At 35.7% G+C, this 19,563-nt stretch overlaps 1 protein-coding gene and 1 long non-coding RNA gene across 3 annotated transcripts in view; one reads left to right on the top strand and one right to left on the bottom strand.

Annotated features, from left to right (window-relative positions):
- LOC129789527 (teneurin-a) overlaps positions 1-19,563 on the bottom strand; it is a 383,778-nt gene that overhangs the window by 245,146 nt on the left and 119,069 nt on the right. The window contains exons 1-2 of one of the 2 annotated variants that reach the window (XM_055826354.1): positions 19,498-19,533; positions 1,091-1,346 (exon numbers count right to left, since the gene is read on the bottom strand). In XM_055826354.1, coding sequence (XP_055682329.1) covers positions 1,091-1,304 — 214 coding nt within the window. In that variant the 5' untranslated portion in view covers positions 1,305-1,346; positions 19,498-19,533. Of the gene's footprint in view, positions 1-1,090; positions 1,347-19,497; positions 19,534-19,563 lie in introns of those variants that run through there. The other variant, XM_055826353.1, reaches the window with a different exon arrangement.
- LOC129789538 (uncharacterized) lies at positions 15,684-16,774 on the top strand. Its single transcript, XR_008750470.1, has 2 exons — positions 15,684-15,864; positions 15,999-16,774. It is a non-coding gene; the product is annotated as an uncharacterized LOC129789538 (long non-coding RNA).

Raw genomic sequence — 19,563 nt, forward strand, 5'->3', positions numbered from 1 at the left:
ATCCATTAAGGAAAGAGAAATACCTTAAATCCAATCACAATCTTAATTATTTGCAATCAACTCTATCGGATGTGTGTCTATGTGGGATTGCAGTTTAATGTGTTGCAAAAGTATCTAAAGAATCTCATGAAAGGCTTGTATTTATGGAAAGTATTTCCTGGTGGAGTATAAATTCATGGTGCAATGTAAAGCCATTTTGAGAATAATTAAGCAGGAAGAGTCAATATTTCATTAAGTATACCCCTTAAACTTTTATAGTTAATTTTGCATAAAAATCGCTACATTAAGCACGAATGTCGAAGAATTTTCGCAAATTTCACCAACGCGCAACATTTTTTCCTTGTAATCGAGAAGAAGGGTGTGATTTTCCTCTGAGAAACATCCCACTTGTCTCCGGTGAAAGTTGCAAAGATGTCGATATTTTTCCTATATATAGTCTGTGGTTTAGCGAAAATCAGCGTGCTGTTGAGTTATTTTAGGTCGATGGATACATACATACATATATGTACATAGGAGTTGGGGTGAAAAAGGAAAATCCATTTCCACACAGCGAAGCATCTTCGCATTATTCTGCAGTTCCACACATCACGTAAATAAGAGTCTAGACTCCCAGACTAAAGAGACTGAAACCACTTTAGAACTTACCCCCCTAAAATGTTCTCGCTACACAAATCTAACCCCAATACGCGATTAATCATGCCATCTGACACATTTACTTCCTCCCAGCAACCCCATTAAAAGGCTATGCGGAGAGATACAGCAAATCTGGGTTAAACATGGGGTGTCTCGTAGGGAGATGCGAGACCCACGTCCTGTCCCAGCCATCATACACACGAATAATTTATAAATTACCACGCGCCCATCGGGAAAGGTCGATATGACACCGTGTAATACAATATCTTCGGGATGTTGTATCCAATTTGTGACTTGCCCTATAGCACACCATAGGCACCCACAATCTTAACTTCGCGTGTCAATTAGGGGATATATTTTGGGGACATGCCAGTATGTGAGGTGATGTCTTAGTCCGTTGGGAGGGCTAATTATAGCAAAGTGACATGCGGGAGTTTGCACAAATTATTCTACTTACTTCGCAATTGCTGAGTTTGTGCTATGAGTGTGGCAAGGAAGTTGCTGTCAACTGTTGGACCAATGGAGTTTCTGGCCAGGCGATCATCCTCCTCGCTACTACTGTAGCCACCCCGCTCGTGCGTCCATTCCACTGACCGTTGGCGCCTCATTTGACTACTGCCAAATGCGACCCCGCGGTTTCGCCCAATCGTTCCGGAGTGACTGTTGGACATCTTGGGGCGTCCTCTTTTTGCTTGTCACGCAAATTCGTTCATCTAAAAAAAATCATGGAAAATTTTTTTTTGAGATTTAAGCTTCTTTGAAAAAAAAACCCAAAGAAATTAAGTTAAAGTAATTTATAAAATTGTTATATTCTTTTTTTTCTTTTAATTCATATTTTATAAATGCGTGGACTATATTATTAAATATAGGATTATCAATGAGAAAAGTTCCATATCTCTGCAACATTCGACAAAACTAGGTGAAATGTGCATTTAGTTAAAAGCATAAACTGCCAGGTAAATCCAATCCAATGAATATGAGACTTATCTGACTAGAGAGTGAAGTAGCTGAGTGAAAGGAGAAAGGAAAAAAACTTTGCAGCATTTTCTCTCTGAAGCAAAAATCGTGTATGTAATCTCTCCTCCCGCATAAAAGTGCCTTTTCACCCTTCAAGATTAGCACACCTTTTGTAACATAATTAGGAAGAGTATGTCGCATTCATGAGTACCCATTCAACAACTTGCTTTTTTTGCCACTCTGTCATTACTTCGAGCATTTGGCACAAGTGGATATTTAATAAAGTTGGAGATTCATCGTGTGTGTGATGCGATATAGAAGAAGAGCTCTCTCACTAGAAAGTTTTTCCCTCAATTGTTGTTCTTTGCACCAAATATTAAAGCTTGCTTCCCTTTTACGTGATGAGCATAAGTATTTACATTGTCCATTTGCAGGTTAATTCAATGAGTAAACTTTACATAGGACTCAGTCAGGGAGTCAGTTTCTCACGGACTGACTTAACTTTTTTTTCTGGCTGGATTCAACTTGTGTATTGAATAAGGATAATGAAGAAAAAGATAAATTAAATACAACACATCGAACTTCCAATTTACCCTTACAATATCATATAAAATTCCATGCAAATACCATGATTGATTTGGTCGAAGAAAAAGTTAAGTTTTTTCAGGCATTTTCCTCACCGAAGGGTGATAAAAAAGATACAAGGTGTGCAAATTACATGTTGGGTATTTTGTATCAAATAAATATCCGCCTATTTGAATCGTATCACTTTGCATAATCTTATCATACCACGTGAAAACGTGAATTCCATTCAAATAGCACGCCTTATGTGGTATAAAAAGTCCAGACGTTTACCATTGCGAGGTAGGGAATATCACACCATTTGTGTGCGATATTTTTAAATAACTCGAGGGATTACGCAGAGCGTATTATCCTTTTTATTGGGACAACATGCAAAAGCTCCCTTTTGGAAGCTTCGGCATTATTGATCCAATCTCTATATATTCGTTATAGTTTATTGATTTCTGCCTTTTGATAAAATATATACATATGTGGTAAAAAGAATAAATTTTATTAATTCAATTTAATTTATTCAAATTTCATATTTTCATGCATTTCACGTTGAAAATCATGATGTTGCCAGATATACAAATATTAATTTCTTTTCAATGGTTTTTTTTAATCGAATTTCTATTTTTCTCTACAAAATTTGGACACAAATTAAACCGTTTATTTTGAAAAAGGCATTTATTATTAGGTTTTGATTTTTTAAACCATTATTGAGGGAAAATTTGAGTTTCTGTTTATTAATAAGCATGCGAGAAAAAAATCTGTATACCTATTTAACTAGTTTTAAAATCTTAACAATATAATTTCAAATCTCATTATTTAACATATGAGTTGAAATAGTGCAACTAAAATTGGTACCTATCTATTGTAGTCAAAACTATAGATATAATTGAGGGTCATTGCAACATCCGTGCTAGTCATATTGCAACAATAGAAAAGGAAAATTATTGTTTAATGCTTTTTGAATTTTCCAGTTGTGTCCTTTTATCAAAATTATAAACTTTTCAGTTTTCTATATAAACTGGCTACTCGAATGCTTTGGAGTGTTTTATGAGTGATTTATTGGGTGAAATTGGACAGTTTTATCACTGCTCAGTTGACAATCACTTTCTGCACAACAATAAACTTTGAGTGTCATGCGCGAACACAACCTCACAGAGATATATATATAAACCGCAGAGAGATGGTTCAATCGATTTTCCACACGTGCTGTTCGCACTTTGTCAAAATAAATGCATCGAAATTGTGGAATTTTCGAGAGGGTGGTGAACTAACCAAAAGAGGGAAGAATCTGCTTGGTGCATCAATTAGGGGGGTTGATCCCTTCCTCATGCATAATTCACATAAGAAAAGTACTACATAGAGATGCTTGGGAGACTGCCGAAAACTTCACTGCTAGAAGTTAAAGTTGTAAGTTAAAGCTGTCGCTCTTTGTAATATTTCAATCCAAAAAGGGATCTACTAGAGTGACCAATGAAGACGAAGGATGGCACACAACAATTTCATTAAGGCACCACCAGACTCCTCACGCAGGAGTCATATGTTGTCAACTTTCACCAAAAAAGAAATAGTTGGAGAGCACAGTGCAAGAACTAATAATACGAACGGCAATATTTCCTTCATTTTATCACGTATCTTATATAGTCACTACTTGTGGATTCATGCACTCCACCAAAGCCAGAATCTACCAGCAGACAATTCGTATATTCATTTAACTTCCAACACATTATTCACCCTCACTCGGACGAATTATTGTGATGTCACGGAAACAGTCTTCTTTCTTTATTTCTTCGAGGAAAATGCAAAGAGACTTCTCTGCAATATACTAACATCAGTCATACACTATATCCTTTCCTTGCAAGGAGGAAAAATCCTTCTACGGAGTTACTCCAAAAGTCTGTTGGGGCAACTTTTAAAATGATCTGTATATTTGAGGAACAGTGTACGTCCATTTATTACAATTGAAATTTTTTCGTCACCCTATATGTATATCTTATTTATTATATTTTTGCGTGAAACAACAAATTCTGCATTTTAAATCGAGAACAGAAAAGGACTTTATGTAGAATCGATGATGCAAAGGTAAATATTTGCTTAAGAATGAAAACAATGGCGTCACCATAATAATAATCTTTGTAAATGCATGAAACATTAGCACTAATATTTCATCGGTGAGTTATTGAAGGTACTTTGAGAATACATGCTTTTATCATCTAAAGGGATATTTAAGAATGAAATCTAATTCTGTAAATTTAAACTAAGAAAAAGGAATAATTATCTGTTACAATCCACGTTAAGGTCCTATATGAAAAGCTCCCCAAAAAGTTTATGAGTTTTTTTTGTGCTGACGCCCTTGTGAGGAAGACTCCTGTGATGATGTGAGTAGCTTTGTGTTGCAGCTTAATTTATAAGATTGGTTGATGTATTGCGATATCCGCGGACAAGGAAAATGGGTGAATATAGCAATTTTCGCACAGACTTGGCACGGATGAATAATTCAGTCGGGATTTGCATATTGTAATTGCATATCACTTTTTTGTGTGTATGTTGATGCTGTGTATATTGTTTGCTACTCAAACATGGATCTGGGGCATGACGGTGAAAATGCGACACAGTACCAGATTAAAAATCCAAACTTTTCCCAAACCAAAACAATCGCTCTGGGATATCCTGTGGAATTCACAGTGAAAGGACTTTTTTCTCCCCATTCAGAATGCACGCTTTATGGAACCAAGTGAAAGTTAATAGTATTACCTGAACAACTATACTCATACATAGAGGAGAACTTCCTCGCTCATTCAAGTGGACTTCATGGTAAAAAATATCCTTTTTTGCCACGAAAGGATATGCATTAGGGAAAAAATAATTTTTAATATTTTTTTGTGAATGCATTATAGCATAATGGAACTACTAGCGACACCTTCAAAAAGTGGATAGAAGCAATCAATCGTTATCCTGAATATCCTTGGGTCTCAGCTAAAAAAGGATATTTTCGGACTAGCTCCGGAATAGCCTTAAGCCGAGGCACATTTTATCAAAGACTCACTGAGCTTAATTTATAGATATCAATATTTCCCCTTCCTGAGCTTTTAGTATTCACAATCAACAGGTATGACGAGCTTTTATGGAATATACACTGTAAATATTTTTAGAGTCAATTGATATACAGTCAGTAGTCAAAAATGTCACGTCAAATTATATCGAAAGAGACAGGTGAGTAAAGCAGTTTCTGTTACAGGATACGAATGAAATATTTGAATTTATAAGATTCTTTGGAAAATTTCTTGAGCATATTAAATTTCACATTGCATTGAATATATTGCTAGGTATCTTTATTGTCATTGAAAGTATGACTATCAATTAATCCATTATTATTAATAGTATAATTAGTAAATAGTGGTATAGTAATCATTACTAATAAGCTCTGAATGGGAGGAAGAGAAAAAGTTCATCTTGATTTAAGGAAAGACTTTTTCTTTATTTATTGTTTGATTAGTTTTATTTATAAAAAAACGTGGCATGTGTGGAAATTTTTCAAGCTAGTTAATAAGATTAAATATTTAATCTTGATTTGATTTTTTAATTTCAAGCTAATAAAACTAAATATAAATTGTGATGATTTGATAAAGTAATTAATTTTAATTGCACAAATTCGAAATTAAAATCGAACAAGGTATGTTTTTAATAGGTCTCCTTTATTTCCTTACACGAAAAGGCAGCATAAACGCTTCCTGTTCGATTGTAAGAAGTGCTTAATTCATCATTCAAGCTGAGGCTTTGAATACCGCGGTATACATATGTACATATATCATATATGTAGTAAATAAATCCTTTCCAGGAGTGGTGCAAATGAGTGATATTAATTTCTTGGTTTCACCTGAAGCATGCTCAAAGTGCAAATTATCTGATGGAGTAGTTTCCACCACGCGAAATCCATGCTATGTACAAATTTTAAGTTGGTGAGTGGGTGCATATAAATGAAATCAACTCGAAAGACTTCACCCACACTGTGTGGCAAGTTGAAGATAGTTTTCCAGCATTTATTTATGAACTCATTTCCCACCTGCCACTTTGCACGAAAGTTCCCACCCCGATTTTCGGGAGCAAAGTCAGGCCAGATGGTAGAATAGCCTAGAGATAGTGGAATATAGTGCTTCGGGGCTTCGAATTGATTTTTACACATACCTATATACATATATAGTGGGAGGTACAGCGTATTTCAATGTAAAAAAAGTACCTCACATCTCACATTTCAGTAATAAGGGATGGTCACGTTATTTTGGAAACTCTACAGGAACAAAATGGCCAAAATGTGAGAATTTCAAATAAATTTTTTGAGCACAAAAATTTATTTTCTAAATCAAAAATACTGAATTCTTATCAGTATTTGGCCATTTAACAAGAGTGCAAGCAGATTTCAAAATTTTGGTTTAAAAATTGGCTTGAAAATCGCTCTTAAAAGTCCCCGAGTTTCCAAAATAACGTGACCATCCCTTAAATGGCAATCACGTTTTTTCCGTATTTCCTGTGAGACTTTCTTTCACTTTAGCTTCTTTCTTAAAAGGTTACCCAACAACCCGGTATAGGTACGACCTTTCAGGCCTCCATATAATTCATCGTCTTACGCTGTGACACGCCAACGGAGCTTTTCCACCGTCTGAAGATAATTTGTATTGAATTTAATTTGGAACACCATGCGAAAAATTTGTCTTCTCCTAAGGAAATTATTTTTCCTTTTCTTCTACATTCAGAAATTAATTTTTACATAGGGCAGAGTGGGGCATTTTTGACATTTACCCTTAATCATAAAAAAACGCCAAAAGTTTCCCCACTCATGACACGTAATTCTTATTATTCGTCTTCTAATTTCTTTAAATTATTTTATTCCTGCCGTTTAACCATTTAAGTATACCTACGTAACAGGACTAGTTTATCACGTTACTTATCAAATAAACCAATTTCTGCAGAATTTTGGGAAAATGTGGAAATGCCTTCAGGCATCTCTTCGCCAAATCCAAGCTATATATACAACCACCCATATTTCCACAATTTCCACGTGATTTCATTACGCCGTTGTCTCGAAAAAGGATGACATTCAACAAGTTTCCCAGCACAATTTCCACTCTGGAGGAAAATTGATTTTGCTAGAGCGGAGATTATCATTAATTCAAATGCCCATGTGGGTGCCCTTTTTACCTCCTGCCAATTACTGCTGCGCCTCCGCACGCAAATACTCACAAATGGAATGCTTATCGGATGTAGTATGGCAAATTTGCGCCCACCTGCTCTCCGACCACAAGCTACTTTATTTGCCAAAGGGGCCACACAGGCGCTACCCGTAGTCAATTGTGGCGCAACCAAGGATGCCGAATGGTTCAATTGTAGTAAATTTCCTTGTAATTTTTCTTCCCCATCCGCACATAATATCGCATTGTTCACTTCCCTCTTCCATCGAGAACACTGTCATGAGCTTTTGCTAACAACTTTTCGGAACATTTATTTGCTGGTATTTTCTATTGAATGCCGCCACAGGTTGATACATTAACCCTTTAAGGTTTTTTGGGTCATACGCTGACCCAAACGTGAAACATTTTACTTTTTCAATTATTTATTAATGTAATTGTTTTTCCATGTTGCAAATGCATCAAATTCACGCATAAGGGGTCAAAGAAGACGTTCTGAGTGAGAAAAGTCCTCTAAAAAAATTCATAGAATAAAAATCGCGATAAAAGAGCGCATGTTTCAATGTTTTTATGTTTCACGTTGGACGTTAAAGGGTTAAATAATAACGCATTAGATAAATAATAGAAAAAAAAACAAAAACAATCGAGAAAATATTGGCTCTATCTTGCAATTTCATACTCTAGAACAATCTAGTTCAAGAAAAGAATCTCGCACTGAAAAGCTCAATAGATGTTCTTTAATTTCTCTCGTCTATTGACTTTTCTTCTTTGTAAATTTTTCCCCATTTACAATTAAATTTTCACGCTTTAGATTTCATTGGTATATTTACAAAAAGCTTTCGTACCACGATTTCCACTACATTATATAGCAATTCAGATGGAGGTTGCAATGATTTCCAAATACACTGCAAATCTTATTGGAATTTTCACGATTTATTCTTCAAAGTGTTCATTAAAGAAGATTTTAATTAAATATCCTTGCCAAGAGGGGAGCTCAATGGTTAGTTTATTTAACCGTATCATTCAAAAACTCCATCCATTTAATCCTCTGTTGAATTTTTCAGTGTCCCAATTTTCTTTTGGTGATTTCAATTACTGCTGAATGGGTGAATTTTCCCAGCTTGCAAGAACCATATATCGAGGGCTGCATTGTAAAACCGGCTAAGTCGGTTCGGAGCTCATACCGACTTAGCCGGTTTTACAATGCAGCCCTCGATATATGGTGTTTACAGTTAATGAATAATTCAGAAAATTGACAAATTTAATTAAAACTTATGCATTTAACTGCATTTGGCTTCATCCGCGAACCCACATTTATCTGGCCACTCACTGACGGTATTACATTGGGAGCAAAATGAAGCCATGTGCGAGGGGTCTTTATTTTTATACAGGGGGTAACCGACTATGCCCAGAATGTACCGCGAGACTGCACCGCGAGTGGCAAAAGTGGCAAGAGTGGCAATGAAAAAGTGGCATGACGTGCACCGTGAGTGGCAAGAGTCGGATACCCCCTGTTTTTATATATACTTTAATTTTATATATAGGTAGGTACTTTATTTTTTAATCAATTGAGATAAAAAAATTACTTTATTGCCTGGTTGTGAAAATTCACAAAGTTGCAAAATAAACAGGATGGGGAATTTGCACACCTTGGAGTATAAATGAGTTGCTAAGTGCAAATTCTCGAGACATAAATCTCCGGAGCTTCAGCAGTGAGTTTTCAAATTAACTCGGCTCTATGCATAAATTACGACAGATGAGGGAAATGAGGGAGTCAGCTGGTGCCAAAGAAGCTCCTGCTGTATGTACTCTTGGGGTGCTTTCTTCCTACATTTACTTACAGAGCGCCTGGTTTCACCCCAACAGAAATATTATTTATCTTTTTGGAATCTGCTCTGGTCCCCAAAAATTTATTGTGTTAGTGTCCAAAAGATAAAATTTTCTCTAATCGTATTTTAACATAAATTCAATTAACGTGGAACAAAGCCGCAATGAGCCCAATAAAATCTATGCAAATTTTCTGTTTTCAGAGCGTTTTTCAATTAGCACCAACCACCGCACAGAGTTGACGAAAGAATGAAGAGGTTTTTTTTACTCACAGAGGGAGTTATTTACATTAAGATGTATACGTTGTGGTGGTTTGGTAGCAGAGATATAATGGAAGGATTTTCTGTCACGCCCCATATTTCAGTTCTCTACGATTTTGCATAATCTGACACGCTTTTCCGGCGAAATATTTAAGCTCAACAGTTGAGCTTTAAAGGGATATATTTTATCATTTTTTTCTAGAAAATTTGCAAAATTTTGTTTTCAATCAATTTTTAGAGCAGAGGAAAACCCTCATGAATTATTCTTTCCTTGTAGCTCGCAAATGCACAATAACAAAAAGTAGCGGAATTGAAAAATAAACAAGAACACACACCCAACTATTAATACTAAAGCATTTGGGTGATTTGTTTCACAGGGCCCTGTGAGAATTGTTTACCCCATAAATGCTATATAACAATGCCTCCCCCGCGAAAGCTTTTATTGTTCACCTGCAATATTAACCGATATTTATCCGCAAAACTTGTATGTAAATGCAAATTTGTATATACAAACCTCCATTTAATATGAAAAACATGAGACTAACTATGCGTGGAATATGAATATTTGTGAAAACAAAATACACACTCTCTTCCTCTTCGTTGATTAATTTGAATAAAAGCTATTTGTAAATTCATAAATTCGACCATTTGCAAATGTACACATATATACATTGAGCCTCGATGAGTGTTCAAATATAAAATTTCATTCATAAATACCCACGGAGCTTTTGTATTAAAGTATAATGTACACAATGTTTTGCAATATAGGTGAGTAAATATATAGAGCAGTGATGTGTGCAAGTGGGTATGCGATTTGGGAGGTCGCCTAGCGATATTGGTGCCAATGCATGATAAATCTGAATATAAATTTAATGAAAGCTCTCTAGTCACATTCAGTTCAATTTGTTCCCTTTCCCATGAGGATTTCAAACTAATTCTATATTCACGAGGATATGCGTGGCATGCCCAAAATTCCCCGGCCTGAATTGTGGCCGGGTGGATATGAATGAATCAAAGTTGGAAATGAAAGAATGACAAAAAAAGCCAAGCCCTCGCCACAGAATAAACTTTCACAGTTGAATATTAAATGGAAAATTTTCTTGATATATTTTTTTCACTAAAATTTTTTGATACATATCATTTGAACTTTACTTTTTTGGGGCGTCAGATAATCTACTTATTTGCATGAAACATATTTTGCAAAATCTGGCCTATTCAGAGTGATATATAATCTATTTATTTAAAAGCTTTTTCAAGTGTATTTGTAATTTGCAATACTTCCATCTATCTTGTTATAACATTTAGTTTTGCAATTTGAAAGGTTTGACATGCGCCAGTAGAGTACACAAAATACCGCTTATCACAGTTAATCCAGTTGATGGTTTGAATATTTTATAGCTCTATTAGGTATATGTCAATAAACATGAAAGCTCAATAAACCTATATACCTATGTAACTTTTTTTACGAGAGGAAATCATATTTAAAATATCTATGCATGTGAAATGAGCGAATATATTGATGTCCCAGGTCAAACAAAATTGTAAATATTGATAAAATAGATTTAATCATTTTTCTAATTTAATGAAATCATTGGAAAACTATTCTCCCAAAAAATGTGCATGACTGCACCCTTTGCACACTGACTGGACATTTATAGCTTAAAATCGTAGGAAATGCCATCAAATAGCAATACATGGAGAATTTTTCTCTCCAAATGCTTATTCATGCGAAATAATTTTTCTCCTCTCTGTTATTAATGGTTATTTATTACTACATATGTATGTATTTATGATTGCGACCACCTTCCCCTCAATAGAGGAAACACTCCTTTTGGCATCTTTGGCACTGTGCCACATAAATAAAAGATTAAATCACGCAAATATTCTCCCATGAGAGCACAAATTAATGTTTTCACATTGAATTCTAAATAGTTAGACGGCAGTACATCATGATTAAAGTTGAAAATTCCACCCTCACAAAATGATATTTTACTTCCACGTGGATGCGGTGGTGCGTTTGAGACGGGGGGTTTTTCTTGGAGATTTATGGGAATTTTCGCATTTTCGTTCGATGCCATTGGCAAATTTTACGAGGCGGGATAATGAGGCAGGAAGTGAAATGAAAAGGAAAAATGTTTTGCCTCGCCTTTTTTTGGGTACTAAATTTTGTCAATTAAATTCGCTATTTTATCTGTTTTTTTTTCTTTTCCCCCAAAAGCAATTCTCCCACAAAGTCAATCTACCCCCAACCCAAAGGTAGAGTAGAGAACAATTGGGGTGATTGCACGGTTAGATGAATAAATTACCTCGGAGCAATGTACATGGATTAGTGGGGTGGACAATGTGTAGGATATATTCGGAATGTCTATAAAATTTGTTTTAGCTCTTTCTTTTTTTTTTCTTGCTGTGTAGTCATACCTTTTTTATAGCTTTCGTGCTCCAAAATGGTTGAACTGAGTGCCCCAAAAGAGGTTGATGAGAAAGAAAGGAAAAATCAGTGTGGAAACCGTAGAAATACCACAAAGACATTAAGTTCATAAGCCATATAGAACAGACAAAAACCATTAAACTTTACAAAATAGGGTTGAACATTTTACAAAAGATGTACGAATAAAATTACTAAAAAAAAAACTTTTTCTCTGTGTTTACGAGAGGTTGAGTATAAGGACTTTATGGTCATATTTTAATTATTAGGTGTGTTTAAGAACATATGACGATTCTTTTTATAAAGCAAATATATTTTTTTATTAATCCCAAACCACCCTTAGGTCTTTGGAAAACAAATCTATACAGCTATGTAATTGTTTAATAAATATTATTGAGGTATCATAAATTTTTGTTAAACATATAAATTAAGTTAATTACACCATATACAAATTATTCGTCGTATTAAGAGACAAAATTAAATTTATGCAATTCCTATTAAATATCCATATGTACGTAATATATACCAACTGTTTATATTGCAATGAATTATCTTCACACACTCATTGTCACAGTACCTACCCATATTTGATTTTGTATTAATGCAATTTAATATTATTTACAAATGGAATTAATTAATGTAACCTAATGATGACATTTACATGGGAAATGCATTCAAATGTATATCAATATGGTGTGGTGAAAATTAGAGAGTGCATAGTAATAATTGTACTCTATTGATTCTCTCATTAGCAGGTATTTGAAATTCCAATCATGTTCCAAATGAAAGTGGTTTGGGACGGTTTGGGGTCAAAGGAAAGGGGTGTGGGTGGGTTGGGAAGATGTAAATGCACTAGCCCTGTGGAAATTCCAAGGAATGATTCCTTTGTCGAACAATAAATATTTGTTATGCGAGAACATGAGAAGAATCTCATATAGAGTGGAAAGGAACCCTCAAGCAGTTTTCCTTTGCTTTTGCACAGTTTCTCGCATGCCTCTCCTTTTGAGATGTAGCTTTTTCTAAAAATAAACAACACGTATACTGAGACGACCGGTCAATTGGTCCATCTTTCTCATGAACTTAATGTTCACTGGGTAGGTCCTCGGAGAATTTGAGAAAAATTCTGGGCACAAAAATATTGGTAATAAAAGGTTTATTTTAGGGTTTATTTAGTAACTCCATGATAAAAAAAATGGAAAATTTGGAAGTTACAATTTTCGATTTTTTTTTTTAATATTTCACAGTTTTCCATATTGTTGCGGCGGGGCTTAAAGCCGCGGAAAGCTCTGGTGCTGAAGGTTCTGCCAAGACTTCCGACCTTGGGAGGAACCAATGAAAAGATGAGGGATTAATTCGAAAATTCAAATAGTGGTTTTATTGTTTCTTCGGGGGTCTTATAAAATTGGGTTTTTGGGCTTCTTGCCCTTATCAATGATGGTAGCGGCTTCTGGCTGCGCTGGATGAATTCACTTCTCGTCCTTCTACTTCTTGGGGGTTGGCTCTGCGGCAGGCTGGGTAGCTGCAGACTCAATGGATGATGTCTCTGCCGCGGCGTCCTTCTTCTTCTTTGTACTTCCTCTCTAATTCTTCAGCGAGCCCAGGTCAAATAGCCACTTTATGGGAGCACTTTGAAGTGCTAAATGTGGTTGTGACTACTGGGGTGAGATTAGCGACTCAAACCCCTCGAGGCAGCACTGGATGCCAACCTCGGTGGCTGTTGCGAGATTCTGGTGCTTGTGGCACTCAGAACAATTTGACCTGGAGCTAGTTCTGGAACTCTGAAGAAAGTCCCAAATCTTTTGTGAGCGTCTCTATGCAAGATGTCACCTCAACCACTACTGGAGTGGGAGCTTCCTCTATGAGAGGCTTATAGAAAGATAGCTCGCTCCTTGGCGGCTGTTAAAGTTGGTCGCTCTTGTGGCGATAGTTAAAGATGGCTCGCTCTTGGGCGGCTGTTAAAGTTGGTCGCTCTTGTGGCGATAGTTAAAGATGGCTCTTTTAATGAGGCTAAAAAGCCAGAGCTCTGAGGTGGGATGTCCTTTTGGAGGTCCTTCCTCTTAAGCGGCGCACCGCTGAATGCGTGCCGACTGAGCGTGCACACTGCTTATATAGGCCCCCAAGGGCGATTGCATCATCCTTTTTGACGCTAGGGGTGCGTCATTTAGAGGAATGCGGCCAAGGGGCATGTCATTTTTTGGGGATCAGATTCTTGATTCCAGAATCTGATTCCTTTATGGAAATTTATTAGAAAAATTCCCCGCAAGAGGAGGGAATTTATTTATGACGTATTAGGGGGTATTCAAAAATAATTGGGAGGTAAAAATTAAGCATTTTTGGGGGTTTTTGAGAGCATTGTTCGGCATCGCCGTAACAATATTATTAAAAAAAGCTTTTAAAAAAATTTGCTTATAAAGAAGTTTATTCAGACCAGTATGAAAGATGAGCCTCTATCGCAGAACAATTTTAACCCATTCCATCTTGTAGTGGATCAAAAAACATTGAAGAATCGCGAGAGAAACTCCCCAAAAATCCACTGGGATCACATCGAAAAGTGCAAAAAAATTGCAATAAAATTCAAATATTGCGACGCCATTTGACGTTTTTATCACTATAAAAAATGTTTCAAAACTTTTTTGTAGACTTGTCGTTCATTTTCCGTGGAGTTTTTTTCTAGTCGAAATAAATGTTTATTTTTTTCGTTTCTGGAGTAATTTCTACATCCGAATCAGGTGATCCACTGCGAAATGAAGCTGAGGGAGGTTGATAGAACCAACCCCTTGCGAATCAAAACAAAACTTTTTACATTTCTTGGGCCTCTTTGGCAGTGAGAATTTAAGCAAATATTACCGAGTTGAATCCCATCCAGAGCAATATACCTGATTCAGATGTAGAAATCAATATAGTAGTCAGTATCCGGAAACATTCGACGGAGTCATCAAGCAAATCATGACCAGCACGGAAGACATTTCTGATATTGCTCCTGAAAGTCTCCTTCTGAGATTGGAACACTGAGCAAGTCCACAAAATCTTCATCACCGTCTTCCAATTAATCTTTCCCAAGAGCAATGACTTCCTGGAGCTGACAAAAGTGATTCTCAACTTTCATTTTGCCTCTCAGAGATCTTTTCTGCAGAATTCCCATGAGGTTTTGCTGTAGAAATTGGGACTTCCGGAAGCGAAAGATTTGCTCCGACGCATTGAAATTGAATCAATGGGCAGTGAACAGAGATTCTATGCCCTCCTCCTTGTTGCATCCGCTCTCAAGGAGGCTGAAACACCACAAGTAAGTCTCCAATTCCTGGACATAATCTCCAAATCCCTCCACACCGTGGAGATTATCAAGAAAGACATCCGGAAGTCTCATGAAATTATTCACAGCAATAAACTCCCAAAGAGTTTGTTTTCTCAGTGCTTTGAGAGTATCATTAGATGCACAGACTTCCAAGGAGCAGAAGATTTCACAGATTCAGATGTAGAAATCACTCCAGAAACGAAATAATAAACATTTATTTTGACTAGAAAAAAACTCCACGGAAATTGAGCGACAAGTCTACAAAAAAATTTTCAAACATTTTTTATAGTGATAAAAACGTCAAATGGCGTCGCAATATTTGATTTTTTTGGCAATTTTTATTTGCACTTTTCGATGTGATCCCAGTGGATTTTGGGGAGTTTCTCTCGCGATTCTTCAATGTTTTTTGATTCTCTACAAGATGGAATGGGTTAAAATTGTTCTGCGATAGAGGATCATCTTTCATACTGGCTTGAATAAACTCCTTTAAGTTCTATTAGATTTAACCTGACTAATGTTATCTTTTTTGTTAAGAGTAGAAATTTTTGCTGAAAATTCCCGGAAGAATTATTAAGTTATTTCCGTTTATGTTACGGTGCAACTAGAAGTGTTCATTTATCAGAATTTCCTTTATGAATATTTTGACAATTTTGACAGCTAACTTAGGCATGGCCTGTTGATTAATACTACCAAAACCTGGAGCTTTTTGACAAATTGGTAAGTAACATAAAACATTTCCAAAATTTTCCAAATTTCAACTAATTTCCATTAATTATTTTCCCCTTTTTTATATAATGATAAATCGATACTATAACTGAAATATGGATTAATTGAAAACTAATTAAATGTAGTTTTAAGTTAGGATGAAAGCTTTGATATTGTTACGAGCGCCACTTTTGGAGAGTGAGTAGCAAATCATCACGAAAGTTGCAGAACCGGATTGCCGTACGGTTCATGAGAGCCAAGAGAAAAGAACACGAATCGAATAAGAGAGTCTGCCTTGGTCTATCATAACGCGCGCACGCGAGCAAAGTGAGTGAGCAAATATTCTACGTGAAGTGAGCAAGGACCTTCCGGAACTACCCTCAAGGAAGCTACGCATTGTGAGGAAACTCTACAGGCATCCCCCGGCACCTCCAGACGCCCCTCGACGCCACTTGCCCATTGAGAACTGCCACGTGGCCCTTGGCGCCTCAGCATGCCCACGTTCTAGCCCAACCGCTAACGCCCACGCTACTGATGTGCGCCCCATTACCACAAGAGACCCGTGGGGCCCTGCCATTGGGGAATGTCTCCCCACCGAGGCCCTCAGGCCGCCTTTCCGGACAATCTCTGGCCGCCACGTGGAGTGCCTCCAGCCTCGTCGATGAGGACGTCCTTTTGGTGGCACTTTCGGCTTTCACCCTTCATCGGGTCACGCCTTATGCCATCCGAGGGAAGCAGGAGCTTCCCTTCCTTCGCGGGAATTACCATTCATCCTCCCGGAAATGCCACACCGTAGTGATGACGACACAGTGCTCTCTCTCTCGCTCTTCAAGCGATCGCGTTATTGTAATCGCCACAAATACACCGGGCGACAAACTTTATGTGCAATAGACGGAATAAATGTAATTGTGTACCGTGGAAAGTCAGTGTTCTCAATCTCCTTCGGTCGCCCTCTGAAAAACACCCCCAGCCGTTACAATATCAATCCTCTAGTATTAGAAAAGAGTCATGTTACATGAAAAGCATCAAAATCTTGGGGATTTGTTTTCTGATTTCTAAAATAAACTAAAAATAATTTGAGTTTATTTTTTGTGTAAGTTTTCACATCACTCTAGAAATAAATAGACCAACTAAAACTATTAAAATGAATTCGTCCTACATTTCCAAATTACTTTTCGTATATTAATTGCATGACACTCTTAATGAGAATTTAAGGGCGGTAAGCCATTTCTGACGGCAAAACAAGGAAAATCCAATGAATGCGTGAAAGTGCCACGAGAAAATATGATGAATATTTTGGGTGGGAAATATTTGACGTGGCTGTATCTATGAGCGTGTTAAATTCCCAACCTCGTTGCCGTAAACATCGTTCAGCACTCACAATAGCGTATGTAATATAACATAAATTAAGGGCGAATCATGTAATTTAATATTGGTACAAGAACCCATTAGAATAGCGAATGTTAATTGAAATCAAAACAATTCAGCACTAGTTATGTGATAACCACGAAATTCACATGCGCCTATATCACCCTCCCGAAAATCCGCACACACTCGTGCACGCAAAGGTAATTTCCAACCAACTTGTTTATGGTCGAGATGGTAATGTCGATTGAAATGAAAATGTTTCTCCCCCCGCACAACCAAGTTCAACAGCAACCCTAACACATTCCATCATGTTGGTGGGTGACATTCAATTCACATATAAAGTGGGTACGGTTGGTCCTGTGTATGTAGGATGTTTTGTAACTAACCGTATGTGCAGAATATTTACTGTGATGTCTGCAGAGTGGAAAATCAACAATACACTGTGCAGTCACTCATATAGAAAACTGTCTAGCTCTCCGCTTTTCCAAAGCGAAATTTTCAAGCTGAAGTAGAATTCTATGGTGACGGTGCATAAAGTCAATTGGATCTATTGATGATCAATTTCAATTTAAATGTAATTTAATTATTAAAATTGTTTTTAATATTTGAAAAGCAGGAAAATTTCACTGTAATAAACATTAAATAATTATGTTTCTATGCAAATATAATGGAAATAAGGAGAATTGAATTTCATAAAATTTTCTTTGTCTACCCTTTTAGTCAGATTAATTAAACTTTGTAATAACTCTAAAAATAAACAAAAAGTATCTCACTGTTTGATTAAATTTTCACAATGTTTATTCATTTTTTTATGCCAGTAGTTTACACAAAACTGACATAACTGAACTTCAAAAGTTTTTTTTTTTTTTAATTTCATAATAATTTTACCAATACCATCCCCTTTGATGAACTTGAGGTAACTTTAAGTTTCCTTCCATTTTTTGTACCATTTTAATTCATATTCTTTGCATGACATTTATTTTGTGGGATTCATTGGAATTTTGTAGCATTGCTGCATTATTTATCACCATGTCCGTATAGAAATAAATGGTTTAAAAAAAAGCAGATAACAAAAATTGCTTTCGGGGTACAGCGCAATTTGTCATTTTGGTTTGATAATTGCTGAGAATGCACCCAAATGACTGCAAAATATCAGTTAATAGCTTTTTAATTGCACTTTCTGCGATTCTTCTGAGCAAATTGGCACAATAATTTGTTCACAGAGAATCTCCCTTAATTCATACCATCCATAGCTTACCCTCATCTGGCATGAAAAAAAGAACTGTGTTATGTATAACGAATTTATGTTTTTCAAATAGTTGTGTATACATATGTATAGGAGAATTCACTACACGACCAGTAAGCTTTGTGAATTTCAATTTTGTTCTCTTAACCGATTTATATGTAGGAGCACAAGAGCACACTCACTAATAATATTTTCAACGAGAATTTCCATAAAAATGCAAGCACTTTCAAATAATTGCAATTTTTTAAACCAATTTCCTCTGGAAAACGTGCTTGAAAAATCATTTGAATGATCTTTTTTAAATTTAATTTAAAAATAAATAATTTTGCAAAAAGCTTTTAAAATGTGATGTTAAGTTTAATTTTAGTGAAAAGCTTTTTTTTTTAATAATATCCTACTTTTTTTAAGATAAACTCGAGAAAACTATTGTAAAATACAATAATTTCAAGTTAAAGTAATTAGTTTGTGAGCATTACTTTTCTACAATTTTATAGAATTTATTAATTCAATGCACAGTGTGCTATGCAGAAAGCTAAAAAGCTCCTTTACTCCGTATTTACGCAACAAGTGTTGATGCTTTTCGCAAAGCAGCAACGTTTGTTCAAACAAAAACAAGTGGATTATTTAGTATGAAAAAATTCTCTTCTTCATCCTGTTAAATAACTCATAGTGCCGCAACTAAAAGCAAATACATAGTATACATTATAATTTATCGATGTGAGCTTTTCATTTTATATCAAAAGTATATAGGGACATAGGATTCAGCGTATAAAACACAACTGAAACACGATAACTATAAATTATTTGTCGCAAAAGTCTCCTGTGCTGAACGAAATAATAGTTTTTTTTTTGTTACAATTTCACTAAAATAATAAAAAAAAAATGTGTCGAATATAACAGTAGATTGAAATAAAAGTAAGTTAAATTTATTTTACTACTTTGCACATTATTTTATAAATAAAATCGTAAAAACTTATAGTGGATAAATTCTATGATTGAAAAGTTAGAAATTAAAAAAAAAATTAACTAACCTTTTATGTTAGGTACGAGATTTCTGGAATCATTATCATCTGAAATTAAAAGGAAAATAAATGCTT

This window comes from Lutzomyia longipalpis, chromosome 2 (assembly GCF_024334085.1).
Source record: "Lutzomyia longipalpis isolate SR_M1_2022 chromosome 2, ASM2433408v1".
Classification (NCBI taxonomy): domain Eukaryota; kingdom Metazoa; phylum Arthropoda; class Insecta; order Diptera; family Psychodidae; genus Lutzomyia; species Lutzomyia longipalpis.